The 27,822-nt window shown below is 46.9% G+C and overlaps 1 protein-coding gene and 1 non-coding gene across 15 annotated transcripts in view; both read right to left on the bottom strand.

Annotated features, from left to right (window-relative positions):
• The window catches only part of LOC132689422 (general transcription factor II-I repeat domain-containing protein 2B), a 49,564-nt gene that overhangs the window by 19,068 nt on the left and 2,674 nt on the right, over positions 1-27,822 (bottom strand). For 8 of the 14 annotated variants that reach the window (XR_009615000.3, XR_013552908.2, XM_078440076.2 and 5 more), the window contains exons 2-9: positions 21,628-21,731; positions 12,172-12,310; positions 9,583-9,702; positions 6,560-6,743; positions 6,373-6,401; positions 4,582-4,636; positions 4,200-4,243; positions 1,216-1,293 (exon numbers count right to left, since the gene is read on the bottom strand). Coding sequence is in view for 12 of the 14 variants with exons in the window: in XM_078440076.2 (XP_078296202.2) it covers positions 1,216-1,293; positions 4,200-4,243; positions 4,582-4,636; positions 6,373-6,401; positions 6,560-6,743; positions 9,583-9,702; positions 12,172-12,310; positions 21,628-21,726 (748 nt within the window). In the remaining 2 variants the exon portion in view is untranslated. Of the gene's footprint in view, positions 1-1,215; positions 1,294-4,199; positions 4,244-4,581; positions 4,637-6,372; positions 6,402-6,559; positions 6,744-9,582; positions 9,703-10,519; positions 10,595-12,171; positions 12,311-15,849; positions 15,870-17,512; positions 17,744-19,616; positions 19,873-21,627; positions 21,732-27,546; positions 27,671-27,822 lie in introns of those variants that run through there. The other 6 variants (XM_081791698.1, XM_078440077.2, XM_060649156.3 and 3 more) reach the window with 6 other exon arrangements.
• Positions 25,302-25,409, bottom strand: LOC132689823 (U6 spliceosomal RNA). The gene has a single exon (XR_009615170.1). It is a non-coding gene; the product is annotated as a U6 spliceosomal RNA (small nuclear RNA).

The raw sequence follows: 27,822 nt of genomic DNA on the forward strand, positions 1-27,822 counted from the left end.
CAGAGACAGAGTGTGAGTGGGGGAGGGGCAGAGACAGAAGGAGACACAGAATCGGAAGCAGGCTGTTAGCACAGAGCCCGACGTGGGGCTCGAACCCACAAGCAGTGAGATTGTGACCCGAGCCGAAGTTGGACACTCTACCGACTGAGCCACCCAGGTGCCGCGACAATGGACACTTTTTCACTGGTCTTCAGAGTTTTTGAAAAAAGCAGTTTGTTTATTTTGAGAGAGAGAGAGAGAGAGAGAGAGAGAAAGAGAGAATCCCAAGCAGGCTCTACTCTGTCAGCGCAGAGCCCAACGTGGGGCTCGAACTCACGCACCGTTGAGATCATGACCTGAGCCAAAACCAGGAGGGGGTGGCTCAACTGACTGAGCCACCCAGGTATTCTGAAAAAAGTGTCTACGTTACAGAGCTCTGTAATGCTGCAGGAAAACTTCAAAATTAAGATTTTGTAGGAAGCGCTTCAAACCTGGTCTCGGTCGAGGATTTAGAACCATCCCGCACAACACCACGTCGTCAAACTGGTACCACGTCGGGGACCGGCAGGGATCCGGTCTCTGGGGACAGGGCCAAGCCAGGCGAGTGCATAGACCGCCCACCAGCTAATCAGTGTCTGCTGTTCCGCCGTTTAAATTGTATGACATCAATGAAGCAAATATTATTAAGAACAGGGTACCTGAATGTCTTGATCTTTCGATATTTTCTCAGTAACTTAGGGGACAGACAGGACAGCAAAGGATTAGGAGGACATACTTTAGAACATGCAAAATAAGAATACTTAACAGACAAGCTCAAGTAAAACGCACCAGGATACCTCTGTCTTCACGTCTGCCTCGAAGCATGCGGATTTAGGCTGAACACGGATCTATTTCCTAACCGTAAAATGCTTTACTTTAAATGGCAGTATGCTACATCCCAGTAAACGTATTGCTTCGGCCTGTTTTCCAGATGGGGGCTAATTAAAATTTCTCATCTCGGGGGCGCCTACGTGGCTCAGCCGGTTGAGCGTCCGACTCTTCGATTTCGGCTCAGGTCGCAATCTCGTGGTTTGCGAGTTCAAGCCCCGCGTCCGGCTCTGCGCGGACAGTGTGGAGTCGGCTTGGCATTCTCTATCTCCCTCTCTCTCAAAACAAATTAATTTTTAAAAATACGACAAAAAAACTTCCTGTCACAAACAACATTTGGGGAAGGAAATGAAAACGAAATGGGATTACCTTGCATATTAGACGGATAGTAATTAGGATCTTCTGACTCCTTCTTGACTGACACAGCCGTCGCTCTCGGTGCCGAGCCTTTGGAAGCAATGAAAATCATAAAATCGTGTGTTAGGCCACAGAGAACTAGGACCGGCTGGGACAGTTCCAGGCTCTGCCTTGATGAACAGGGCAACGTGATCACCAGCAAAACAACGTGGGGCTCACACACTGAACAGTCGGCTTTCCCGTATAACAATACAAGTAACAGAACCAAAACACTATAAAATCAATATAAAAGGAAAGAAGGAAGGAAGGAGAGAAGGATGTAGAAAGGAACAGAAGGAGGGAGGGAGGGAAAGAAGGGAAGAAGAAGGTCTGGTTCCCAGTTTGGGAACATTTTCCTTTTCAAGGAGGCTTCGTACATACGTGCGTTTATGCAAAATACGGTAAAATATTCTTCTCCAATGCGATATGCATTTGCACATGTCACCTTTTTAAGGTTTTTTTCCTTAATTTTTTTGACATTTACTCATTTTTGAGAGAGACAGAGAGTGAGCGGGGAGGGGCAGAGAGGGGGAGACACAGAATCTGAAACAGGCTCCAGGCTCTGAGCTGTCAGCACAGAGCCCGACGCGGGGCTCGAACTCACGAACCGCGAGATCATGACCTGAGCCCAAGTCAGACACTTAAGCGACTGAGTCACCCATGCGCCCCCCTTTTTTGTAAAGTTTGTATTTAAATTCCAGTTAATTAACACACAGTGTAGTATCAGTTTCCGGGGTACAATACGGTGATTCAAGCCTTCCATACATCACTCGGTGGCTACGTGTAATCTTACCTACGACAATGACATGAATTTCAAAATTTCAAAACCTGGGGGAACTACGTTAGTGAAACCAAAAGCCGTCATCAGGGAAAGGTGTGGTAGCCTGCAAAATTAGCCACAGGTTTCTCCCACCCGGTGTGCACGCCTGTCTGCAATGTCTCTCTTGCTCTTTTCTAGAAGTGGAGGCTACTTCTCCATCCTGTAAAGCTGGGCCTCGTCTCATGGCTCACTTTGGCCAATGGGTCGTTGGCCAACAGGACGCGAGCCGAGGCCTGAAGAGTGCAGGTGCGTCCGAGCTGCTGCTTTGGAACTGAGTGGCCGCGTGAACACGCCCGGGCTCCCAGGGGATGTGAGACCAAGCGGACAGAGGCCAGGCTCTCCCAGCGGCCTCGGACCCAGGAGCGAGGTCACCTGGGAGCAGACAGCTGCCCAGCCAATGTGTGGAATTGCCAGAAAGACTAATCATTGTTTGGGGGTGCTTGGGTGGCTCAGTCAGTTAAGCATCCATCTGACTTCGGCTCAGGTCATGATCTCACGGTTCGTGGGTTCGAGCCCCGCGTCGGGCTCTGTGCTGACAGCTTAGAGCCTAGAGCCTGCTTCGGATTCTGTGTCTCCCTCTCTCTGCCTCTCCCCCACTCGTGCTCTGTCTCTCTCTCTGTCAAAAATAAATAAACATAATAAAAAAAAATAAAAGACTAATCATTGTTTGAAGCCACTTTGTTTTGGGGAGAAAGAGAAAGAGAGAAATTTGAAACTCAAAACCATTTTGACACTTGTTCTGTGTAGCAAGGGGTGCAGAAATATCACAAGAAATGAGGCTCTCAGGGGCCGTCCGGCAGCGAGCTGAATGGCATCATGAAATCCAAGGTAGAGAGTCATGTTAGTAGGGAGCACATTTTTGTCTAAACTGAACCACATCTCCAAAAGGAAGCATCAACCAAAGAGGCCTCGTGGCGCCTGGCTGGCTCAGTCGCAACAGTGTGCAGCTCTTGATCTCGGGGTTGTGAGTTCAAGCCCCGGGTTCAGTTTAAGGCTTAAAGACAAAAAGAGACCTATTTTTTTTTTTAAGTTTATTTATTTTGAGAGAGAGAGAGACAGAGAGAGAGAGAACCAGCAGGGGAGGGGCAGGGAGAGAGAGAATCCCAAGGGGGCTCCGTGCTGTCAGCACACAGCCTGACAGGGGGCTGCATCTCATGAACCATGAAATCATGAGCTGAGCTGAAATCAAGAGTCGGATGCCTAACCGACTGCACGGCTCTTCTTTTTTTTTTTTTAAAGTAAGCTCGACGCCCAACATGGGGCTCGAACACACAACCCTGAGATCAAGAGTCACACACTCCTCCGGCTGAGCCAGCCAGGTGCCCCAGCTTGTGTTCATTTTTATTAACTTGAATTTTGAGTTTTGGTTTTATGTACTTTCTAACCTTTGCCCCTTTAATGCTTTCAAAGATTTTCCCATCCCTCAAGCATTTGCATCTAAAACATTTTTTTGACCTTTTAACATTTCCCCTCTAATCAATGCCATTTTTCTTTCTTTGAGGAGTGGGGGAAGGCAGGGATAAGGCCCCTATTGAGGTTATTTAGTGCCCTAGTCACCACCACCCCTTTCACTGGTCAATTCTTTGGGTTTTTTTTTTAACATTTATTTTTATTTGAGAGAGAAAGAGAGAGAGTGATCAGGGGGAGGGACAGAGACAGAAGCTCAAGCAGACTCCACGTTCAGCACAGAACCCGATGCGGGGCTCGATCCCACAACCGTGAGATCATGACCTGAGCCAAAATCAAGAGCCGGCCACTCAACCGACCGCACCACCCAGGCGCCCCAGGATTTTCTATATAGATGACCATGTCATCTGTGAACAAAGGCAGTTATATTTCATCATTCCCAATCTGTGTGCCCTATATTTCCTTTTCTTGTCTTATTGCATTAGCAAGGACTTTCAGTACAACACTGGAAGGAAGTTCAAGAGGGGACATCCTTCCTCGTTCTTGACCTCAGTGGGAAAGGTTCTAGCTTCTCACTCGGCTTTTTGTAGATTTTTTAAAACCAAATTGAGGAAGTGCCCTGCCCCCATTCTTAGTTTACTGCAAGTCCATGTTTTAGAAGTAAAACAAAAGAAAGGGATCAAATGATAATCTGCCAAATACTCGATTCTATAAGCATCCGTGTACGTACCTGAATCTTCCATGGGTTCAGTTTTCACACTGATGGGGCCACAGCTGCAAGGAGAAGGGAACCCTTGTCAAGACAAGCCGGCCAGGGTGAGACGTGACCACGGGGATCCGGACGCACTGTACTCAAACCCCCCAATCTCCAGATCTCCATGCCGTCCTACCTCCCCTGCCCGCCATCCAGCTCAACGCAAAACTAACTCGTTCATGTAACGTTAACGTTCTTAATAATCTGTTATACCATTAAAGGAGTCCATTGAACATAGTCTTAAAACCTCAAACATCCTTTTGAATAAAGAATATATAACAAAACAAGGGAAACTTTCCATGGTCTAAAAACTAACACTCTGGGGTTAGATGTGGATTTTATTTTTTATTTCCCTTACCTTTCACTTGGTGACGTCACCGATCTCTTCGCATCCGTGACCACCAAAGACCCACCTGTGCAGGAGTAAAAAGACACACACTAGCCCCTTTCTGCACCTTGAAAATGACACCATTCGAAGGCACGTAACGTGAAAGTAAATACAGAGAGAACAGAACTCCAGCTTCAGGCCTTTACAGAATAGTAGTGGGGAGAGACCAATTCAAAGCGGCCCCCGTGTCCTCGCGCCATGTGTGTAGGCAGAGTGGGGGCTGAGGAGTAGACAGGGGCCGCAGAGACCTCCAGCAAGTCACTAAACCTTCCTGGGCCTCAGTTTCCTCATCTGAAAATGGTGGTTGGGTGAGGATCAATTAAAACGTGCAAAGAACGCAGAACCATGCCGGGTATGCCGGAAGCAATGAATTAGCGGGTGCGGCTATTACTGTTCTATGATGAAAATACAAGCCATCTGGGGCAACGGTCGCCCAGTCACCCGCCGCCCCTCCCCCTCAGGTCTCCCCTTCAACATAAGCTAGGGAATTCTGGGAACGTTCCATTGCTCTGGAAACGGACTGGGCTCTGTGAGCAGCCCAAGCCCCGTGCGCTCCCCCGTGCGCCTCGTGAACTCTGCCCACCCCTCTCTGGACATCCTGTCTCTGTACCTAGGTAGTCTCAGCTCAGCACCCTCTTAGACAGACCTGGTCTCTCCAGGACAGGTACGGCCCACAGTTTCCAGCTATGTTCCAGATTAATAATCTGGGAAAATAAGAAGTGGGCAGAGGTGGATCTCTAAACGCTTCTGGAAAAATTGCTATTCTTTTGGTCCGTTCGTCGTCGTAAATTGAGGAGATTACGAAGGGCCCCGGGTTCTCAAACTCGGCCTCAAACACGCATCCACGTTGCTTTCTGCCTGGGCACGTGGATGGGCCTCCCGGCAGAACCAACGTGTTGAGACCCTGCTCGGCTTGAGAGCCACCTGGTGGCTCCACAAAGCCCCTTTGATCATACAACTCTAAACCCTCCCCAGGACTCCCGGGGATTTCCGCGGGGCATCCTGGGGAGACCTCGGGTCACCCCTGGTTCTCTGTTGGACAGACTTGCTCCTTCTAGACGGTGAGTCTCAGAAGCACGAGAAATGGCCATACCTCCTCCATCCACTCCCGAACCCAACGATGCCCGGCCTGTGGCTGGGGGTCAAAGGACTATCAAGTGACCCAGCATCCTCATGACCCTGGACTCGAGGACAAGATAGGCCTACTGTCCTCTGTGGGCAGTAGGAGCTTGCCGGCTTGAGACCTAGGAGCTTGGCCGTGGGAGCTTGCCGGCTTCAGACCTGGGAGCAGAATCCCTTCAGCTCTTGTCGGGGTGTGTCCTTCCCTGAGCTGAGCACCCCACAAGAGCCACGGCCCCCCCCACCCCGGGGTGCCAGAAGTTACTTCCTCCATGGTGAGCAGGCAAGGGACACACAAGCTTTAGAATGTACCAGGCTTGCATTTCAAGTAAGAAAAGCAGGGCTGGAGGGGTGCCTGGGTGGCTCAGTCGGTGAAGCATCTGACTTTAGCTCAGGTCAGGAACTCACAGCTCGTGGGTTCGAGCCCCGCGTCGGGCTCTGTGTGGACAGCTCAGAGCCTGGAGCTTGCTTTGGATTCTGTGTCTCCCCCTCTCCCTCTGCCCCTCCCCCACTTGCACTCTGTCTCTCTCAGTCTCTCAAAAATAAAGGAAACATTAAAACAAAAAAATTTTTTTTTTAAAGAAAAGCAGGACTGGCTTACTAGCCAAGGGCAGTCACCGATTATGAGAAGCTGTCACTTACCGAGCTGATTCGCTGGACCTACGAAAGGTCTGCAAGAAAACCGACACTATTACCCGACATGAAAGACAGATTAAACATTTGAATAACCAACTTCTAAGTGTAAGAGGACATAATTAACGAATTGAAATTAAGCTGTCAGTTTATCCTCAGATGAACTAGGCTTTATGAGGGGGATAGAGCCTGCCACCTGTTGATGATGAATGAAATCCCCGCTTTGTTCTCCAAAATCCATTTCAGGGTGGTGAGACCATAGTTCTCGGGGTGCTGAAAGGCCACTCCTTCTGGAAGCCCCTGCACAACCACGGCCGCTGGGTCCCTCAGAATCTTCTCGTACGGAACAGGCACCATCGCTGTGGTCCCCAAGGCTTTGCCTAGAAGAGGGGAGATGTCTTTAGATGGTACGAACATAAACCCTACCTGTCAGCTGCATTCAGTGCAGTAAAGAAACACAGGTGCTGGGGCGCCTGGGTAGCTCAGTCAGTTGAACATCTGACTTTTGGTTTCGGCTCAGGTCATGATTTGCAGTTCGTGAGATCGAGCCCCGCGTCGGGCTCTGTGTTGACAGCTCGGAGCCTGCTGGGGGGTCCCTCTCCCTTTCTCTCTGCCCCCCCCCCACCTCTCTGTCTCAAAATAAATAAATACACTCTAAAACAAACAAAAAAGAAAGAAACACAGGTGGCAATGCCCGGCTTTGAAGCCACAGTAAGAGCTGAAGCATCCTAGTCCTCTATAACCCGTTAATAGAATTCCCAAAGGGCCACAGGAAAAGCTTAGGAGACGTTTTACTTTACATCTTCACATAAGAAAGAGGAAATAACAGGTCTTCTCCATTCGGTTGTAGGTGGCACACCCAGGGCAGCAGAGGGTGCCCCACGGTTACTCAGTGCCCAAAGAGGATGAGAGCCCCCACCCGAAGGTCCACAAGGACCCTAGGTGGCTCTGCACAACTCAGGCCAACTTGCCTGTGGAGAAGTTATGGAGTCAATGTGGCCTCGGGTCACCATCTTGGGGCCGGGTCAGTCGTGCTGCGCTGGCTGGCCAGCCCCCAGGTGCAGGAGCCCCATTTCTCTCAGAAGCGTAGCCTGAGACGCTGAGATCCCCTAGGCTCGAGGTCCCCCACAGTCAAATGCTCACAGGGACCTGCAGGTCCCATAAACGTGTGACGCTCTCTAAAAACGACAGGACTCTGAGAGGCTAAGGTAGGCGCTTGTGTCACAACTAAGCCCAACGCCTGTATGGTTATTGAGTTACCCAGCTTTTCTTTTTTAAGATTTTATTTTATTTTTTAACGTTTATTTATTTGTGTTGAGAGAGAGAGAGAACAGGCACACGAGAGCAGGGGGAGGGGGCGGAGAGAGAGACAGGGAGATTGAGAGAGAATCCCAAGCAGGCTCCACACTGTCAACACACAGCCCAACTTGGGGCTCAATCCCATGAACTGTGAGACTGTGACCTGAGCCTAGATCAAGAGTCAGATGCTTAACCGACTGAGCCACCCAGGGGGCGCCTGGGTGGCTCAGTCGGTTAAGCATCTGACTCTTGATTTCAGTTTAGGTCATGATCCCAGGGTTGAGGGGTGGAGCCCCTCGTCAGGCTCTGTGCTGAATGTACAGCCTGCTTGGGATTCTATCTCTCAATCTCTCTGTCTCTCTCTCTTTCTCTTTACCCCTCTGGCCTTTGTCCCTGTGTGTGCACATGTTCTCTCTCTCTCTCTCTCTCTCTCAAATAAAAAAAATAATAGGGGACACCTGGGTGGCTCAGTGGGTTAAGTGTGTGACTTTGGCTCAGGTCATGATCTCGCGGTCCGTGAGTTCGAGCCCCGCGTCGGGCTCTGTGCTGACAGCTCAGAGCCTGGAGCCTGTTTCAGATTCTGTGTCCCCTTCTCTCTCTGCCCCTCCCCGACTTGTGCTCTGTCTCTCTTGGTCTCTCAAAAATAAATACGTGTTAAAAAAATTTTTTTTAATAATAAAAGGAGATAAAATTCTGCATAGGTATTAAAAAAATCCTTATCTTGGGGTGCCTGGCTGGCTCACTCGATGGAGCATGTGACCCCTGATCTTGGGGTCATGAGTTTGAGCCCCACATTGGGTGTACAGATTATATTAAATAAATAAATAAACTTAAGAAAAATCCCTCTTAATGCCTGTGGAAGACATGAGTAGATGGAGGGACGCCTGGCTGGCTCCATCGGGTAAGCGTCCGACTTCGGCTCAGGTCACGATCTCACAGTTCGTGGGTTTGAAACCCGTGTCGGGCTCTGTGCTGACAGCTCGGAGCCTGGAGCCTGTCTCGGATTCTGTGTCTCCCTCTCTCTCTGTCCTTCCCCTGTTCACGTGCTCTCTCTCTCTCTCTCTCAAAAATAAATAAACATTAAAAAAAAAAAAAAGACATGAGTACATGGAGAGACTGGTGAGGTTGAGGTTGGTGCCTGAACCAGCAGCGAATGTCTTTAATATAGTTCAGCCTTGAACAACACAAGTTTGAGCTGCTCAAGTCCACTTATACATAGACTTTTTTCAATAAACACATCATGATACTACACACGTATTTTCTCTTCCTTATGATTTTCTGTTTCTTTTTTTTTTTTTTTTTTAAGAATTTGTTTTTTCAAGTAATCTCTACACCCATCGTGGGGCTCGAACTTACAACGCCCAGATCAAGAGTCACACGCTCCACCGACTGAGCCGGCCAAGATGCCCTTCTTCCTGACAATTTTCTTAATAACTCTTTCCTCTAGCTTACTGTATTGCAGAAATACATTGTGTAATACGTATGACATACGAAAGAGGTAATAATGGACTGTTTTTGTTACCAGTAAGGCTTCCAGTCAACAGCAGGCTATTATTAGCTGAGTTTTGGGGGAGTCAAAGATTAGATATGGATTTTCGACCGCAGTGGGGGTGGGTGTCCCATCCCCTGCATGGTTCAAGGGTCAGGTACAATTGCGTTGGCCTTGCAGTGGGGGCTCCCTCAAATGGAAGCAAAGAATGAAGAATGAAGGCTGATCAATCAGAGGTTTCTATGGACCAGCAGAGATCAAGCTGTCTTCTGCAAGGCGCCCTCTGGTCCTGAAGACCTGGCTCTTGGCTTAAGGAGAATGTAGAGTCTTAAATGTTAGCGGCATCTAAACAGTCACACCAATAAAGTGATCTGTAACACTCCAGCTCCTTAGTGACCTATGCCGATCCTAATGGGTGACGTGAACTTTACCGTAACAAAAGCAGAAATAGTCCTCAACTGCTTTTCTGAGTATTTCTGTTTCTCCTGAATCGATCTGCATCCCGTTCGCAGGACATGGGGATCTGGCCTCACGCACCCCTTCGGCAATGCCTGTAAACAAGCGACAGGCACAGTCAGTCTTCAAGCGCTTGTTCCGAACATTCCCTCAATGTCTACGCTTCTGGTATTATACCGGAAAGAGGGGGAAATGGATAAACATAAAACAAGATCTTTTTTTATAAGTAAACTACCCCCAACATGGGACTCAAACACATGACCCCCAAGATCAAGACTCACATGTCCTACCGACTAAGCCAGCCAGGTGCCCCTAAAACAAGATTTTTTTATAAACATTAAAAAAAAATTTTAATGTTTATTTATTTTTAAGAGAGAGAGAGAGACAGAGCATGAGTGGGGGAGGGGTAGAGAGAAAGGGAGACACAGAATCTGAAGCAGGCTCCAGGCTCTGAGCTGTCAGCACAGAGCCCGACATGGGGCTCGAACTCAGACCACGAGATCATGACCTGAGCTGACGCTGGGACGTTCAACTGACCGAGCCACCCAAACGCCCCAAGAAAGGGTATTTATGATGAACAGGATAGTATAACATGGTGGTCACCTCTGAAATGAATCTGTTGATAAAGAACTATAAATAATTCAACACAGAGGGAATAGTAGTTCAAAGGAAACGATAACAAAAATGTTATTTGCTATACGGTCTGAAAGTGACCATAGGAGGACCTTCACCGTGACAAAAGTAGAGACATCAACACAGACATTAAAATTACAAAGCAAATACTATAAACCATTTTCTTCCCCAACAGATTCGACAACGTACATGAAATGAACAAGTTAAAAATAAAGTTGAGGGGCGTCTGGGTGGCTCAGTGTATTAAGCATCTGACTTCAGCTTAGGTCGTGATCTTACAGTTCATGAGCTCGAGCTCCGCGTCAGGCTCTGTGTTGACAGCTCAGAGCCTGGAGCCTGCTTCGGATTCTGTGTCTCCCCCCCTCTCTCTCTGCCTCTCCCCGGCTTGTACTCTGTGTCTCTCCCTCTTAAAAATAAATAGACATTAAAATTTTTTTTTAAAAATAATAAAGTTGAAAATAAAGTTTACTGAAATGGGCACCGAAGAAATAGAAAGTATGAATAGCCCTATATCTGAAAAATGAGTATGCAACTGGGAAACTTGAAAAAGTCTGTAATTAAATCTCAACGATTAGACACCCATCTGGCAACTGACATTAATGAGTTGAGGACACCCTTCCTGTTCATCCATTATACACTTACTGTATTATTTAAAGATTGCTTCATATTTGAATCTATCTTCCTGATTGTGGAGACTATAATTTTGGTCTTGGAAACCAATCTGAATCAATCAATCCCTCTCTCCCTTACATACATACTGATGATCTGGACATATGTAAATATTTATTCATGTTCCCATCCCCTCTGACGACCTTTGGAAACATCTACAGCTATATTCATCTACTGTCTCTCTCCACAGTCCTAATGACATTACATCCTCTCATAACTTTGGTGGGTTTTGTTTTTCCTTTCTTGGTTCCAGAAAATACTAAGGTGCTAGGTGGATGACCTACCGTGGTAGAGACCATTGCTATACAAGGTGTAGGTTTTAACATCCTAGTTTCTGTTGCATGTGGCCACATCCACTCACTAGAGCTGCTGGACACTTATAACACATTAAAAGCTCTAAAGGGGCACCTGGTTGGCTCAGTCAGTCAAGCGTCTGACTGCAGCCCAGGTCGTGATCTCACAGTGCGTGAGTTCGAGCCCCACACTGGGCTCTGTAGTGACAGCTCAGAGCCTGAAGCCTGCTTCCGAGTCTGTGTGTGTCTCTCTCTCCATCCCTCCCCCTTTGCACTCTGTCTCTCTCTCTCTCTCAAAAATAAACAAACGTTAAAGAAAAGAGAAAAGGCTCTGAAGGTCCCATAGCGAAAAAAGAGAAAATGGTTGTTAACTCAATGGACCACCTGACGAGCCCAGAGTTTTTTTTATTCCCTTTCCTCTGGGAACAAGTAAAATAAGAATTTATTTTAATGTGGGTTTATTTTAGGAATCAAAGACAATTTACTCTATGTTCCTCAAATTTATTTTATAAAACCAGGGTGCCTCTGAGGACAAAGTACAAAATACACTGACCATGTTTCTTGGACCTATCAGTGTTAAGCAGATATTTGCTGGTATGCCAAGTCAAGAGACGTATCAGAACCATTTTCAGGATAACGTGTAGGCTATTTTTAAAAAAGGTTTTTTAAATATTTATTTTTGAGAGAGAGAGATAGAGAGACAGAGACAGAGCACGAGCAAGGCAGGGGCAGAGAGAGAGGCAGACACAGATTCTGAAGCAGGCTCCAGGCTCTGAGCTGTCGAGCCCAATGCGGGGCTCGAACCCACAAGCCGTAAGATTGTGACCTGAGCCGAAGTCAGACGCTTAACCACCCAACAGCCACCAAGGTGCCCCTGCTGAGACTGTTGTAGAAGAAAACATTACATAAGTCTTCCCTGCAAGTATTTTAAGAGTCATGAATACAAAGGATAAAACTGTTAACACCCACAGTAGTTTGCAAAATCCTTCTGTAAATCTGTCCTGGCGTTGACAAAAGCACGTCCTTTCTCGGTTCCAACAACAAACACGTCTGTCTCATACATTGCGATGCAGGCCACTTCTGCCTTGGACTTGGCCAGCTCTTTACACTGAAATAGAAACAAAGAATGAAGTATTATATACCAGATTTTGCGGAGCCTAAGAGGGTCTGCTTTAAGCAGAAAATATAGGAGTGCCAGGCTGACTCAGTTGGTAGAGCGCGAGACTCTTTTAACTTTCCTTTTTGAAGCCACCCACTTTTTTTTTTTTTAATGTTTGTTTATTTTGAGAGACAGAGAGAATGCAAGCAGATGAGGGGCAGAGAGAGACGGAGAGAGAGAATCCCAAGCGGGATCTGCACTGACAGCACGGAGCCCAACACAAGGCTCGATTCCATGACCCTGGGATCATGACCTGAGCCAAACTCAAGAGTTAGACTCCCAACTGATTGAGCCGCCCAGGTGCCTCAAGCATGAGACTCTTGATCTCAGGGTTGTAAGTTTGAGCCCCATGTTAGGCATAGAGATTACTCAATTAAAAAAAAAATACAGGGGCGCCTGGGTGGCTCAGTCGGTTAAGTGTCCGATTTTGGTTCAGGTCATGATCTCATGGTTCGTGGGTTCAAGTCCTGTGTCTGGCTCTGTGCTGACAGCTCAGAGCCTGGAACCTGCTTTGGACTGTGTGTGTGTGTGTCTCTTTCTCTCTACCTCTCCCCACTGGTGCTCTTTCTCTGTCTCTCAAAAAAATAAATAAATAAAGGTAAAAAAAATTTTTTTAAATAAGAAAAGTCCCCCAGGAAAGAAAAATGAAACGCATCCACTAAGCAAATACTATAAACATCATACAACCCAGAGAAGGCCATATTTTTATTAGCCACCTAAAAAATACATATTTGGTCTTCATCCATTCTGTTTCTGGCACAGAGCTCCTGAAAGTCTTGGAATTTCCTGAGAGCAGTGTCTTTGGTCAAGGGTGATGAGGTAACTCTAGGTGGGCACCTGATGGGGCTGGTGGCCAGGGGAACCGACCGCGTGATTGGAGGAGTGGCTTCCCTGGCCTCTGGGAAGGAGAGGAGGGATAGGGGTTAATTTCAATCTCTAACGGCCAGTGTTGTAATCAACTGTGCCTATATTATGAAGCTTCCATAAAAACCCGAAAGGACAGAGTCGGAGCTCCCGGGTGGGTAAACACTTGGTGATTTAGGGAGAGTGGCTAGCTGGGCGAGGACACGGCAGCTTCGCACCCTTCCCCCTACCTTGCCCTCTGCATCTCTTGTTTCTGGCTGTTCCTAAGTTACATCCTTTTGTAATCAGCCAGTAATCCAGTAAGTAAAATGCTTCTGGGTTCTGTGAGCTGCTCTAGCCAATCAAGCAGACCCAACGTGGGGGGCTGTGGAACTTCCGATCTATAGCCATCGGTCAGAAGCCCAGCTGGCAACCTGGATTTGATGTTAGTGTCTGAAGCGATGGGCGGCCTCGGAGGGTTGAGCCCTTAACCTGTGGGATCTGACACTCTCTCCACAGAGATAAGAGTCAGAACTGAGTTAAACTGCAGGACACTGGGGCCAGAGAATTGCTTGTTGCTTGTCGAAATTGGGTGCAGTATTTTTACCAGTGACATGCCTCTCCAACATGCCCTCTTCCCCTACATTTTTGGCTACAGACTCTTTGATTGTCTCTTCCCGTGACAATAATTCTGTAATATTTTCTATAGAGAGAACAGAGAGATAACTTAATATTTCCTCCAACATGGTTGATTGCATTTTTATTATTGATGGTAGGGATGCATAAAACATGAAAATTCCTATGTAAGACACGCCGGCTATCATCACAGTGCTATAGGCTATATGCCCTACAGACAAGAATTCTGAAAGATTCTACTTTGTGCAATTCCTTCCACAGATTTAAAAGAACGTGTGGTGTATTTATGACTGCAGATGCTACAGTGGACAGTCTGTTCTTGACCAAAGAGGAGTTCTGTTTTGAGAGAATCAAGTCCCCCTATTTACAATTTACCCATTTAACGACTGGAAGGATTTTCCAGGACTAGCTTCTGGCTTCATTCATTCATTCATTGATTCACTCACTCATTCACTCAATCATTCATTTGAAAGAGAGAGAGAGGGCGAGCACAAGCATGAGCGGGGGAGAGGGGCAGAGGGAGAGAATCTTAAGCAGGCTCCATGCTCAGTGTGGAGACCGATGCACGGCTCGATCCCATGACCCTGGAATTATGACCTGAATCAAAATGAAGAGTCTGACATTCAACCGTCTGAGCCACCCAGGCCCCTCTGGCTCTGCACATTTAAGACCTGTTTTTCCTCTGCTCCCCACATCCTTCTGGAGTTGAGCACATATTCACACCACAGGGTGACCTCAGGTCGTAACATACCCCTTGATGTCCCATCACTGGGTGAGTGGACCCACTGGATCGTAAGAATATTCCTGGAAACCGTTCCCATGCTGGGGTCCCTAGCAATAGCTCACCTCGACACAGAAATGACAGCAAGTCACCTAAGAAGCTAAACTAAAACTAAACGTATATGCAACGGAGCTTCCCCTTTTGAGACCCCGAAGGTGCCTGTGTCCACTCCAGTATCCCCTGCCACAGGGGATCCTGGGAGGCACAATAACGTCCCCCCAAAGATGTCCATATCCGAATCCCCAGAGCCTGTGAATATATTCCCTCCTGTGGCAACAGGGACTTTGCAGATGTGACTGTTTTGGGGAAGGTTATCTTGGACTATGCAGGTGGACCGAATGCAGTCACCACGTTCTTGATAAGGGCCAGAGGCAGGAGGAAGAAGAACAGGTGACAAGGGAAGCAGAGGGCAGAGTGGACCCTTGCTGGAAGGGAGCATGAGTCAAGAAATGCGGGCAGCCTTCAGAAGTTGGAAAAGGCAAGCCACGTATTCTCCTTGGAAGCCTCCAGGAGGAATGGAGGCCCAGTGATCCTTTGATCCGAGCCCCATAAAACCCCATTTCCTGCCTCCGGACCTCTAGAACTGTCTTAACAGTAAGTGTATGTTGTTGTTGTTTTTTAAATTCTTTTAAAATGTTTATTTAGTTCTGAGAGAGACAGAGACAGAATGCCAGTGGGTTAGGGGCAGAGAGAGAGGGAGTCACAGAATCTGAAACAGGCTCCAGGCTCTGAGCTGTCAGCACAGAGCCGGACGTGGGGCTCGAACTCACACTGCGAGATCGTGACCTTTGCCGAAGTGGGACGCTCAACCAACTGAGCCACCCAGGAGCCCCGAAGTAAGTGCATGTTGTTTAAAGGCACTACGTTCGTGGGACTTAATGACAGCAGCAACGGGAAACGGATACAGGGGTTGTGGCAGCGAGAAAGTGAGAGCAGGAGACAGCGATGTGGTTTTAGCTGATGTGGTTAAAATATCTTACCTAGAGGGGCGCCTGGGTGGCTCAGTCGGTTAAGCGGCCGACTTCACCTCAGGTCATGATCTCGCAGTCCATGAGTTCAAGCCCCGCATCGGGCTCTGTGCTGACAGCTCAGAGCCTGGAGCCTGTTTCAGATTTTGTGTCTCCCTCTTTCTCTCTGACCCTCCCCCGTTCATGCTCTGTCTCTCTCTGTCTCAAAAATAAATAAATGTTAAAAAAAAATTAAAAAAAAAAAAAAGAAAATATCTTACCTAGAAATCTGTGCAAATGCATACATGCACATATTGCTGGGGCTCTCCCACAGCCACGGGAGGGGCCACTGCAAGAGGAGGGCAGGAAGTTTAAGCTCTGTTAGCTTCATGGCAAATCTCTCTGTGTTTGTGTCGAATGAACCTGACATTCGGCATTTAATCTATCTGAAATAGAGAACCTGGTATCCAGTAGAGTTGTTCATTAAAAAATTTAAAAACAATTTTTTTAATGTTTATTTATTATTGAGAGACAGAGAGAGACAGAGCACGAGCGGGGGAAGGGCAGAGAGAGGGGGAGACGCAGAATCCAAAGCAGGCTCCAGGCTCTGAGCTGTCAGCACAGAGCTTGACGCGGGGCTCGAACTCACTAACCATGAGATCTTGACCTGAGCCGAAGTCAGACGCTTAACTGACTCAGCCACCCAGGCGCCCCCCCAGAATTTTTTTTAATATTTATTTTTGAAAGACAGAGGGTGAGCAGAGGAGGGGCAGAGAGAGAGAGAGAGACACAGACTATGAAGCAGGTTCCAGGCTCTGAGCTGTCAGCACAGAGGCCAACACAGGGCTCGAACTCACGAGCTGTGAGATCATGACCTGAGTAGAAGTGGGATGCTTAACTGACTGAGCCACCCAGGTGCCCCTAGAGTCACTCATTTAAAAAAAATAGGTATTTATTTTTGACACATAGAGTGTGTGTGGGGGGGGAGGGGCAGACAGAGAGGGGGGGGGGAAGAGAGAGAGAATTCCAAGTGGGCTCCACACTCAATGCCAAGCCTGATGTAGGGCTCGATTCCACGACCTTGGGATCATGACCTGAGCAGAAGTCAGAGGCCCAACCGACTAAGCCACCCCAGCGCCCCCCAATTCTTGTCAGCTTCTTCAAACGTATTACAGGTAACATTTCAGCGGGGCTCATACTCCCACCAGCACCGTGACAGAGGCCATGACACCTTCCCATTACGAGGATCATCAGTCGTGGGCTGGACTTTGTGACCTGCTTCCCAAGAACCAGACATGGAGGGGGAAATACAGCGACTGTATGATGAAGAAACACGGCAGACATTACTTGTGTTAGGATTCTCTCGAGAGACCTACTAGGAGATAATCCATCTCTCTTTCTCTCTGCCTCTCTCTTTCGCTAATGTGCGGGTCCTTATAAGGAATTGGCTCATGCGATTATGGAGGCTGAGAAGTCCCATGACGGGCCGTCCACAAGCTGCAGACGCAAGAGGGGCAGTTCTAAGTTCTGAGAGCCCGAGAGCTGACGGTATAGATTCAACTCTGAGTCCAAAGGCCCGAGAGCCAGAAGGGCAAGGGCAGAAGATGGATGTCCCCGCTCGAGCAGTCGGACAGAGAGGGGACTGGACCATTCCTCTGAGTTTCTGTTCTATTCGGGCTCTCCACGGGCTGGGTGACGCCCACTCATGGTGGGGAGGGCCACCTGCTTTGCTCTGCCCGGCAATTCAAGTGCTAATCTCTTCCTGAAACACCCTCACGGACGCCCCCAGAAATAATGGGCATTCCGTGGCCCGGTCAGGTCGACACATAAAGTTAACCATCACACCGCCTTGACCAAGAGACCGAGGTGAGCCCCACCGGCGACGGGTCACGGTGATGTCGTGCGCCCCGATATGATGTGATGGGGTGGGGGGATGCATCTCACCTCTGTGGTCTTCTTTCCAAAACGCCAGTCCAAACAGGAGGTGAAACCTCAGAGAAACCCAGATTGACAGAGACTCGATATAAGGCCTGACCAGTCCTCTTCTAAACTGTCAAGGTCATGGAACACAAGGGAAGACTGGGAAGCTGTCACAGATGAGAGGCGCCTAAGGAGACCTGATGACCGGAAGGAATGTGGTGCCACCAGTGGACCTTGGACAGAGAAAGGACGGGCGTGCGAGTCTTGATCTCAAGGTTGTGAGTTTGAGCCCCAAACTGGGTGTAGAGATCGTTTAAAAATAGTAAAATCTTGGGGCGCCTGGGGGGCTCAGTCGGTTAAGCATCTGACTTCGGCTCAGGTCCTGATCTCGCGGTTCGTGAGTTCGAGCCCCACAACGGGCTCTGTGCTGACAGCTCGGAGCCTGGAGCCTGCTTCGGATTCTGTGTCTCCCCCTCTCTCTGTCCCATTCCCACTCACACTCTATCCCTCTCTGTCTCTCAAAAAATAAATAAATGTTAAAAAAAATTAAAAACAATAACATGTTGAAAAAAACAAAACAGGGGCGTCTGGGTGGCGCAGTCGGTTAAGCGTCCGACTTCAGCCAGGTCACGATCTCGCGGTCCGTGAGTTCGAGCCCCGCGTCAGGCTCTGGGCTGATGGCTCGGAGCCTGGAGCCTGTTTCCGATTCTGTGTCTCCCTCTCTCTCTGCCCCTCCCCCGTTCATGCTCTGTGTCTCTCTGTCCCAAAAATAAATAAAAAACGTTGAAAAAAATTAAAAAAAAAAAAAAAAAAAAAAAAAAAAAAGAAAAAAACAAAACAAAACAATGCTGATGAAAATCGAGGAAAGTATGGAGCTGGCTAGTAGTGAGATAGCAATACTGATCTATCAATCTGGACAAATGTGCCGTAGTTAGGTAAGTGATAGGTGAGGGGCACGTGGGAGATCTCTCACTCTGCAACTTTTCCATAAATCTTTAAAGTATTCCTAAACAGGGGTACCTGGGTGGCTCAGTCGGTTGAGCGTCTGACTTTTGAGTTCGGCTCAGGTCATTTCCCAGGGTCGTGGGATTGAGCCCCGCGTCGGGCTCTGGTCTGAGCCTACTTGGGATTCTCTCTCCCTCTGCCCCTTATCCCTGCTTGCGCGTGCACGCTCTCTCTCAAAATAAAAATAAAAATGAAGTATTCCTAAATAAAAGTGTATTATATAAAAAATCAGGGGCGCCTGACTGGCTCAGTTGGTGGAGCATGTGACTCTTGGATCTCAGAGTTGTGAGTTCGAGCCTCACATTGGCGGTAGAGATTGCCTAAAAATAAAATCTTTTAAAATTTTATTTTATTTATTTAAAAAAAAATAAATTTTTTTTAAAGTTTATTTTACTTATTTTGAGAGAGAGAGAGAGAGAGAGCAAGCACATGGGAGGGACAGAGAGAGAAGGAGAGAGAGAATCCCAAGCAGGCTCCGCACTGTCAGCACAGAGCCCAAGGTGGGGTTCAAACTCATGAACTGTGAGATCATGACGTAAGCCGAAAACAAGAGTCAGAGGTTCATCCAACTGAGCCACCCAGGCGCCCCTTAAAAATAAAATCTTAACAACAACAACAACAACAACAACAACAACAACAACACAACTCTACTTGATTTCCATAGGGTTAGGGGAAGGATGGGTGGGGAGTAATTTTGTTTAATGAGGACAGAGTTTCGATTGAGGAAGACGGAAAACTCTGGAGAGGGACAGTGACCACAGCAGCACATCAATGCGGTTGCATTTCATGCCCTTGAACTGTGCGCTTAAAAGTGGTGAAACCAGTAAATTTTGTGATCTTTATATACCTTATCACAATATGAAAAATACTCTTGATTTTTTTTTCCCCCAAGAAAACCTCACGGCTCACATCCAACCCATCGCTAAGTCCTGTCAACTCCACAGACCCTTCTGGAGCCATCACTTCTCCCCACCTCCACCATTTCCAGCCTAGTCCACTGCCGTTGGAACCACTCCCCCAAATGATTCCTTCACTCAGAACATTCCAATGGCTTCCCAGAGCCCTGAGGAGAGAAGCCCCGAGCTCTACATGATCTGGCCACCTGGTGCCTTGTTAATCTTACCTCTGGCCACCTCTCCTTTCCTCCCCCTGCTGCAGCGTTACTGGACTTCTTGATGCTCCTCCAAAATACCACACCTGTTTCCACCTCGGGGCCTTTGCACAAGCTGTTCTCACCGAGCACTCTGCCGCTGGATACTGGCCTGGCCTACGTCTTCACTTCATCCACGTCTTTGCATAAAAGGCAACTGCCCACAGAATCTCCCCCAGATCACCCCACCATAACCACTTGTTCTCGCTCCAAGTGTTTCTTGACCCTCTGTTTTTGTTATTTATTATCTTTACCAATATAAACATCCACATGGAATTTGTTTATCGTCTGTCTCCCCAAGTAGGACGTGGGATCGTCTGAGGAGGACCTTATCTGTCTTTTCAAAAAGCTTGTGGCCCCAGTGCCTAAAAAAGGGCTCAGACGTGGAAGGCACTTTATGAACATTTGTCAAGGGAAGGAAGATGGTCAGTTCTTGAGTAAAACATTTCTAGTTTGTTCTTCAAACAGACACTGACACTTTTAAAATTTATTCCAAGTTTTTTCTTAAAACAGTTTTATCTATCTACCTTCAGATAACCTAAGATAATGTCCCTATCTCAAGATCCTTAACTTAATCACATCTGTAAGGTTCCTTTTGCCAAGTAGGAACATTCACAGGCACAGGGGGTGAGGACACAGACATCTTGGGGGCCATTATTCAGTTTACTTTGGGTTACTTTCAAAATTTCTCTTTACATTTGGTTTTCTAGTTCAAACATGATGGTTCTAGGGGTGTGAGCGCGTGTGTGTGTGCACATGTACGTGTGCATGAGAGGGAGCTTCATGTGTGTTTGGTATTTTGCCAGCTGACCCCATAATATCCTTTTTCTAAAGGTTTATTTACTTTTAGGTAATCTCTGCACCCAATGTGGGGCTTGAACTTGTGACCTCCAGATCAAGAGTCGCATACTCCTGAGACTGAGCCAGCCAGGGGCCCAGACCCAATAACGTTCCTTATAGAGGGGCACTTGGGTGGCTCAGTCTGTTAAGTGTCCGACATTGGCTCAGGTCATGATCTCACAGTTCATGAGTTCGAGCCCCATGTCCGGCTCTGTGCTGACAGCTCAGAGCCTGGAGCCTGCTCTGGATTCTGTGTCTCCCTGTCTCTCTGCCCCTCCCCTACTCATTCTCTGTCTCTGTCTCTCAAAAATAAATAAACATTAAAAAATTTTTAAAAAAGTAGTGTTCTTTATAGAAAAAGAAAAAATCTATTTATTTTTTTCCGGTCAAGGATCCAGCCCAGGGTCACAGTTTCTACATGACGTCCTGGCTCTTCAGTTGTCCTTCGATCTGAAATGGTTCTCCAGTCTTTGTCTTTCGTGACATTGATGTTTATTAAAAGTCCAGCCCAGTCATTTTGTAGAATGTCCCTTAATTTGGCTTGCCTGGTGTTTCCCCATTAGATTCGGCATGCGTTTTGGGCAGGAATGGCACAGAAATGGTGAAGCCCCCGCCTGGAGCGTCACGTCGGGAGGCGTGGGATGTCGGTCTGTCCCATTACTGCTGATGTCCACTCTGATCGCTTGATTAAAGGGGGGTGTTTCTCAGGTTTCTCCACTTTTATTAAGGTGTTGATTTTCCCTTTCTAATCGGTAAGTATCTTGCAATCAGACACTTTGAGGTTATACACGTTTCTCACCATGTTTTTACCCACGAGGTACATTTTGCACATCGGACCTAAATAGACATGCAGAAATAGCCCATTGGTTTGCTTTTGAATTTAGAGCAGAAACGTTCTCAAACAAGGGAAGAGAGGTGCCTTCATTAAATTTTCAGATCCGGAAAGTTCACATTGACAGAATTACTTCCACCATGTAAGAAGCGGCTTTAAAATCACCTGCCCAGCCCGTGACCTCCACGCAGAAGGGTACGGTTACACAGACAGGGTACAGAACTGCGGCCGAGCGTCAGAGTGTGGCCCAGCTCTAGGATTTCGACAGTGGTCCAAATAGGGGACATTGTACAGAACCGCAGACCGCCTCACCATGGACTCCAGAGCGGACACGAGGAACGTCACCACCATCCTGCTCTCTGAGGCCTCCTCGTTCTCCATGGGCAGGGCAGACACCGCCACCTGAGCCATGATCCCTGTCCAAGAGAAGTAACAAGACAGTGAGTGGTAGAAATCCTCAGTGACCTCTAAGTACGCATCTAGAGCTGGGACGGTTCTCACAGATGACCTAGCTCCCACCTCCCTTTATGGGTGAAGAAACCGGGGCGCCTGGGGGGCTGAGTCGGTGAAGAGTCCAACTCTTGATTTTGGCTCTGGTCATGCTCTCATGGTTCGTAAGATCGAGCCCCGCTTCAGGCTCCATGCTGACAGCGTGGAGCCTGCTTGGGATTCTCTCTCTCCTCGCTCTCTGCCCCTCTTCCCACCAGTGCTATCTCAAACTAAATACACACTAAAAATAAAATAGAATAGAATAGAATAGAATAAAAAAAAAAATAAAATAAAATATAAAATAAAATAAAATAAAATAAAATAAAATAAAATAGGGGTGCCTGTGTGGCTCAGTCGGTTAAGCGTCTAACTGGTTCAGGTCACGATCTTGCAGTTTGTGAGTTCGAGCCCCTCGTCGGGTTCTGTGCTGACAGCTCGGAGCCTGGAGCCTGCTTCGGATTCTGTGTCTCCCTCTCTCTCTCTGCCCCTCCCCTGCTCACGCTCTGTCTCTCTCTCTCAAAAATAAACATTAAGAAAATAATAATAAATAAATTCTCTGAAGACACTTGAGGATGCCTTAATTAGATTTATGTTCTTCCTGAGACAGACCATAGGCTAGCAGAACCATTAGGATGCAAATGTTTTTGGTTAAAACTTTTTATAAATCAGTCTCCCTATTATGAAATAGAATGTGACTTCATACCAGGCATGACCTGGCCACGAGTGATTGAGGAAATATACACACTTCAACTTGAGGCTTGTATTTTTTTTTGTATTCTTTTTTAAATGTTTTTATTTATTTTTGAGAAAGAGAGAGAGCACAAGCAGGGGAGGGGCAGAGAGAGAGAACGAGACACAGAATCCGAAGGAGGCTCCAGGCTCTGAGCTGTCAGCACAGTGCCTGACACAGGGCTTGAACTCACGAACCGTGAGATCATGACCTGAGCCCAAGTCGGAGGCTCAACCGACTGAGCCACCCAGGCACCCCCAATTTGAAGCTTTTAAATAATGATCCTAAAACCTTTGAGTGTCTTCTTGTTATCACACCCATTTCTGAGAACAAGTAGAAGTCTGTAATTATAAGCTGTTTATGTGTGGGTGGTTTGTAACATGAAAAAGGACATGGTGTTCCATGTGCTTAAAATAACCTCCAAGTACAGAGGTCTCTCAATGAAGCGGAGCATAAAGCAATCAAAGTGGGGCACTCATCTCTGAACTCAAACATTGTTTATGTCTGCAGATTTTATTTAGCAAGGGAAAAAAATGGTCAAAAAAATGGATCACTCGCAGTTTCCTTTTAAATAAAGGAAAGTTTTTATTTTAAAATTATTTATAATTGCTGTATACTAGATCCTTAGTAGGATTACATTTCACATCTTTGGTTATTAAAGAAAGACCTGTTCGTGTCATTTAAAAAATTTTTTAATTAAGGTATAATTTATGTAAAGTTCATTCTTTTGAGTGTAAGATCTGTAATTTTTTTTTGAGAGAGAGAGTGCGCATGTACACACATGCAGGGGAGAGGCAGAGAGAGAGGGAGAGAGAGGATCCAAGGCAGGTTCCATGCTGTCAGCAGAGAGCCGGATGCGGGGTTCAAGCTCATGAACCGTGAGATCACGACCTGAGCTGAAGTCAAATGCTTAACTGGCTGAGCCACCCAGGCGCCCCAAGAGAAGTAGGCTTTTTAAGCTTTATAGGAAAGGACTAAACTGTTTTCCAAAGTGGCTGTACTATTTTGTGTTCCTATTGCTAATACATGAGAATTTCAAGTGCTCTGTATCCTATCTGACAGAGTGTTGTCAGCTAAAAAAACAAAACAAAACAAAACAAAACAAAAAGCTGTAGGGGGGTGGGGGCGGGGGTCAGGCAGTTAAGCATCTGACTCTTGATTTCAGCTCAGGTCATGATCTCATGGTTCATGAGGTAGAGCCTCACATTGGGCTCTGCACTGATGGCAAGGAGCCTGCTTGGGATTCTCTCTCCCCCCTCTCTCTGCCCTCTCCTGCTCCCAAATGTGCTCTCTGTCTCTCTCTCTCTCAAAATAAATAAATAAACATTAAAAAAAAAACACAAAACTTTTCCTACAACAGAGTCCCATCTTATAATGGAAGTAGGTACGTCCAAAGGCAAATTCACCCATGGTCAAAATTATCTTAGGAAGCAATAAATTATCTGTCCCAGAGGGAACATTTTCCTTCTATGAGTTAATTGTTTAGGGAGCTGACTTCTAGCTCTTTATCACCCGATGCAACTTTGCCAACACTACGCACATTTTTTCAAGGCAGTGGTCCTGAAACATGTCAACCACTCAGAGTGACTTTGAGCTGCGTATCAGAAGGCCATTCTTCTTGGGTCGGGGGAGGGCTCCCTTTTCTTTCCGAATTTTGCCATCAATGACTGTGTCTTCAGAGTTCATGTCTTTCAGCCACAATTTTAATATTTTCCATCTGTCTAAAATCTTATCACCTATTTGTTTTTTTTTTTTTTTTTTTTTTTTTTTTTAAATTTTTTTTTTTTCAACGTTTTTTATTTATTTTTGGGACAGAGAGAGACAGAGCATGAATTGGGGAGGGGCAGAGAGAGAGGGAGACACAGAATCGGAAACAGGCTCCAGGCTCCGAGCCATCAGCCCAGAGCCTGACGCGGGGCTCGAACTCACAGACCGCGAGATCGTGACCTGGCTGAAGTCGGACACTTAACCGACTGCGCCACCCAGGCGCCCCTCTTATCACCTATTTGGCTGGTCACCAAGCAGCTACTGGAACACGAAATGCCACTGTTTGATGACTCACGTGTTGATGGCAGGACTACTACATTCACTGTGACCATGTCTCTGATCGTAACCCTTCATGGAGTCCCGCCAGCCAGTTTTCCCTGCAGTGTTGACATGGTTTCTTCCATTAATCATCCAGTGAACTAGTTTAGGGGCCACGATGTATGAAAAACACACATTTTTTTAGAGATTTTATTTTTAATCAATCTCCACACCAAACCTGGGGCTTGAACTCACAACCCTGAGATCAAGAGTCACACACGTCCCACCGACCAAGCCAGCCAGGTGACCCGAAAAAAACACATTAAAAAATATATTTACTTATTTTTGAGAGAGAGAGACAGAACGAGAGCCCAACAGGCTCCACACTGTCAGCACAGGCCCCGATGCGGGGCTCAAACCCACGAACCACGAGATCATGACCTGAGCCGAAACCAAGAGCCGGACACTTAACTGACAGAGCCACCCCGGGTGCCCCAAAAAGCACATTTTAAAACACTGGAATCCCATATGGTGCTTTGAGATGCTCCTGTTGAGAGGCCCCTGAGAACTGAGACCCTTTACGGGACTGGAATATTCCAGGCTCCTGTGTCCTGCGTGCTCGTAAGTCGGATGTTCCTCCACTGGAACGATAGAAGGTGCCTAAAATATTTAAATAGTGATTTTCCTCTTTTCACTGTTGCAGTTCGACCATGGCTGAACTCTCCTAAGTCAAGTGCAGGTATGGACACCACTGTATCTATTTCATTTTGTGTGCCATCCACGTGCAGGGGCCGTGCTACTATTCTCCGTGTTGTTCCAACTTGAGCCTACGCGCTGCTGAAGCAAGCACCGTCGTTATCTCTCCTTTTGCACGATTTTTTGCATGGAGACGGTTCTAGCAAAGCCTGCCTGCAAAACCCAAGAGTGAGCTGCTTGATTGACATCTGTTAGTGCCCGTGGTACAGGTATCATTCCTGTTAATTACACCACAGTAATCCCTAAGAGGACTGTGATGTCAAAACTCCGGTTTTTACAAGAGAATACATGATAGGCAAAATCAAGCGAGGTGGAACTGAAAAGGATATGATCACTTGGTATTGACTGCGCTACCCGCAATGACAAAAAAGCGAGTGTTGCATAATTATCGTTTTGTTGCATCCTTCACCTAGCAACGAATGCAGGCAGGAACCTTGTCTTTTCAATTTTCTGACTTAGAAGACCCCATCCAGTAACGGAGCATCAGAAATAATGAAAGCTGGGGGCGCCTGCCTGGCTGAGTCGCTGGAGCATGTGACTCTTGATCCTGGGGTCGTGAGTTTAAGCCCTGTGCTGGGTGTAGCGATTACTTAAAACAATACAACGAAACATGATTAGAAGCTGATCTGGGGTCTCCCACCCTGAGAACATTTTCCAGGAAAAAAAAATCACTGAATTCTCCCCCCCGCCTTTTTTTAAAAGTTTATTATTTTGAGAGAGAGAGAGAGAGAGAGAGAGAGAGAGAGAATACCAAGCAGGCTCCAGGCTGTCAGTACAGAGCCTGATGCAGGGCTTGAATTCACGAACCATGAGAACATGACCTGAGCCGAAATCCAGAGCTGGATGCTCAACTGACTGAGCCACCCAGGGGTCCTCATGTTTCATTCTAACAAAGCTAAAATTCCTTAACGGTGAGAGCTTGTACCACAGAGTAGAATCTCCCAAAGCTTACCTGGTGATTAATTCTTTTCTATTCAAATCTAAAGAATAAGCAATGTTCCTTTAGATCAGAGATTTTACACAGTGCTTAACCTTTTGCTCTTGTATTTATTGGGTTTTAAAAAGTATATTTATTTGAGCAATCTATACCCAATGTGGGGCTCGAACTCCTGACCTCGAGATCGAGTGAGTCACAGGCTCTTCTGACTGAGCCAGCCAGGGGCCCCAATTTTTTTCTAAGACTGGAGATGTAAACAAAACAAAACAAAACAAAACAAAAAAACCCTCTCAAATCTCACATATTTTCCCAGCAATCCTTGAGGGCTGTGGGTCTCTCCTGCTCAATGCAAAATTTTGCTAATGGAAAGCAAACATCTAGAACAGGAGTAAACAATCTGCAGCCTGTGGGTCAAATCCAGACTGCCACGTCTTTTTGTAAATAAAGTTTTACTGAAACACAGATGTTTCCATCTCAGCTGTAGCTGCTTTCCTGCAAAGACAGGGTTGCATGCATGTGACAGAGACCGAAAATACTTGTTATCTGGCCTTTCACAGAAGAAGTTTGCCCATCCCTGACCCAGCATTCACTTCCATCACCTATACTGGTCATCATTTAGAATGTCATCTGCTCCATTTGGCAAACCCCTCACATCTTGAAATAGTGGCCCAGTTTATTTTTCAGACTGTTGCTGGGTTTTCCTTTCCAAAGGTGAATTTTTCAGGTCTCTGAGGCCTTTATTTTATTAAAAAAACTTTTTTTTTTTTTAACATTTATTCATTTTTGAGAGACAGAGAGAGACAGAGCATGAGCGGGGAAGGGGCAGAGAGGGAGACACAGAATCCAAAGCGGGCTCCAGGCTCCGAGCTGTCAGCACAGAGCCCGATGCGGGACTCGAATGCGCAAACTGGGAGATCGTGACCTGAGCCGAAGTCGGGACACTCAACCCACCGAGCCGTCTGGGCGCCCCTCGGAGACCTTGATTTTAATTAAGTTCCTGAGTTGTCACCTTCTCCAAAGTTCGGGCCACAGTAAATGGGAACTATAAACTCAAGTGGACCTATTCACCATTCAACACAAATGTATGGAGGGGGTTAAAGGTACCGAGTTCCAGTCATAAAATAGGAAGTCCTGGGGCTATGACGCACAGGATGGCAACTGGAGTTAACAACACTGTATTGTATGTTTGAAAGTTGCTAAGAGGATGAATGTTAGAAGTTCTCATTACAAGAAAACAACAATGCGTGGGGCGCCTGGTGGTTCAGTCGGTAAAGCATCCAATTCCTGACCTCACCTCAGGTCATGATCTCATGGTTCATGAGACTGAGCCCCTTGTCCGGCTCTGTGCTGACGGTGCGGAGCCTGCTTGGGATTCTCTCTCTGCCCCTCTCTGCCCCTTGTCTGTGCTCTCTCTCTCTCTCTAAAAATAAATAAACACTAAAAAACAAAATTTGTAACTTACATGAGGTGATGTTGCTTAAACTAGTTGTGACCATATTGCAATACATACATATAGCAAATCACTACACTGTACATCTAAAACTAACACAACGTTACATGCCGATAATAT

Source organism: Panthera onca, chromosome E3 (genome assembly GCF_046562875.1).
Source record: "Panthera onca isolate mPanOnc1 chromosome E3, mPanOnc1 haplotype 2, whole genome shotgun sequence".
Taxonomy (NCBI): domain Eukaryota; kingdom Metazoa; phylum Chordata; class Mammalia; order Carnivora; family Felidae; genus Panthera; species Panthera onca.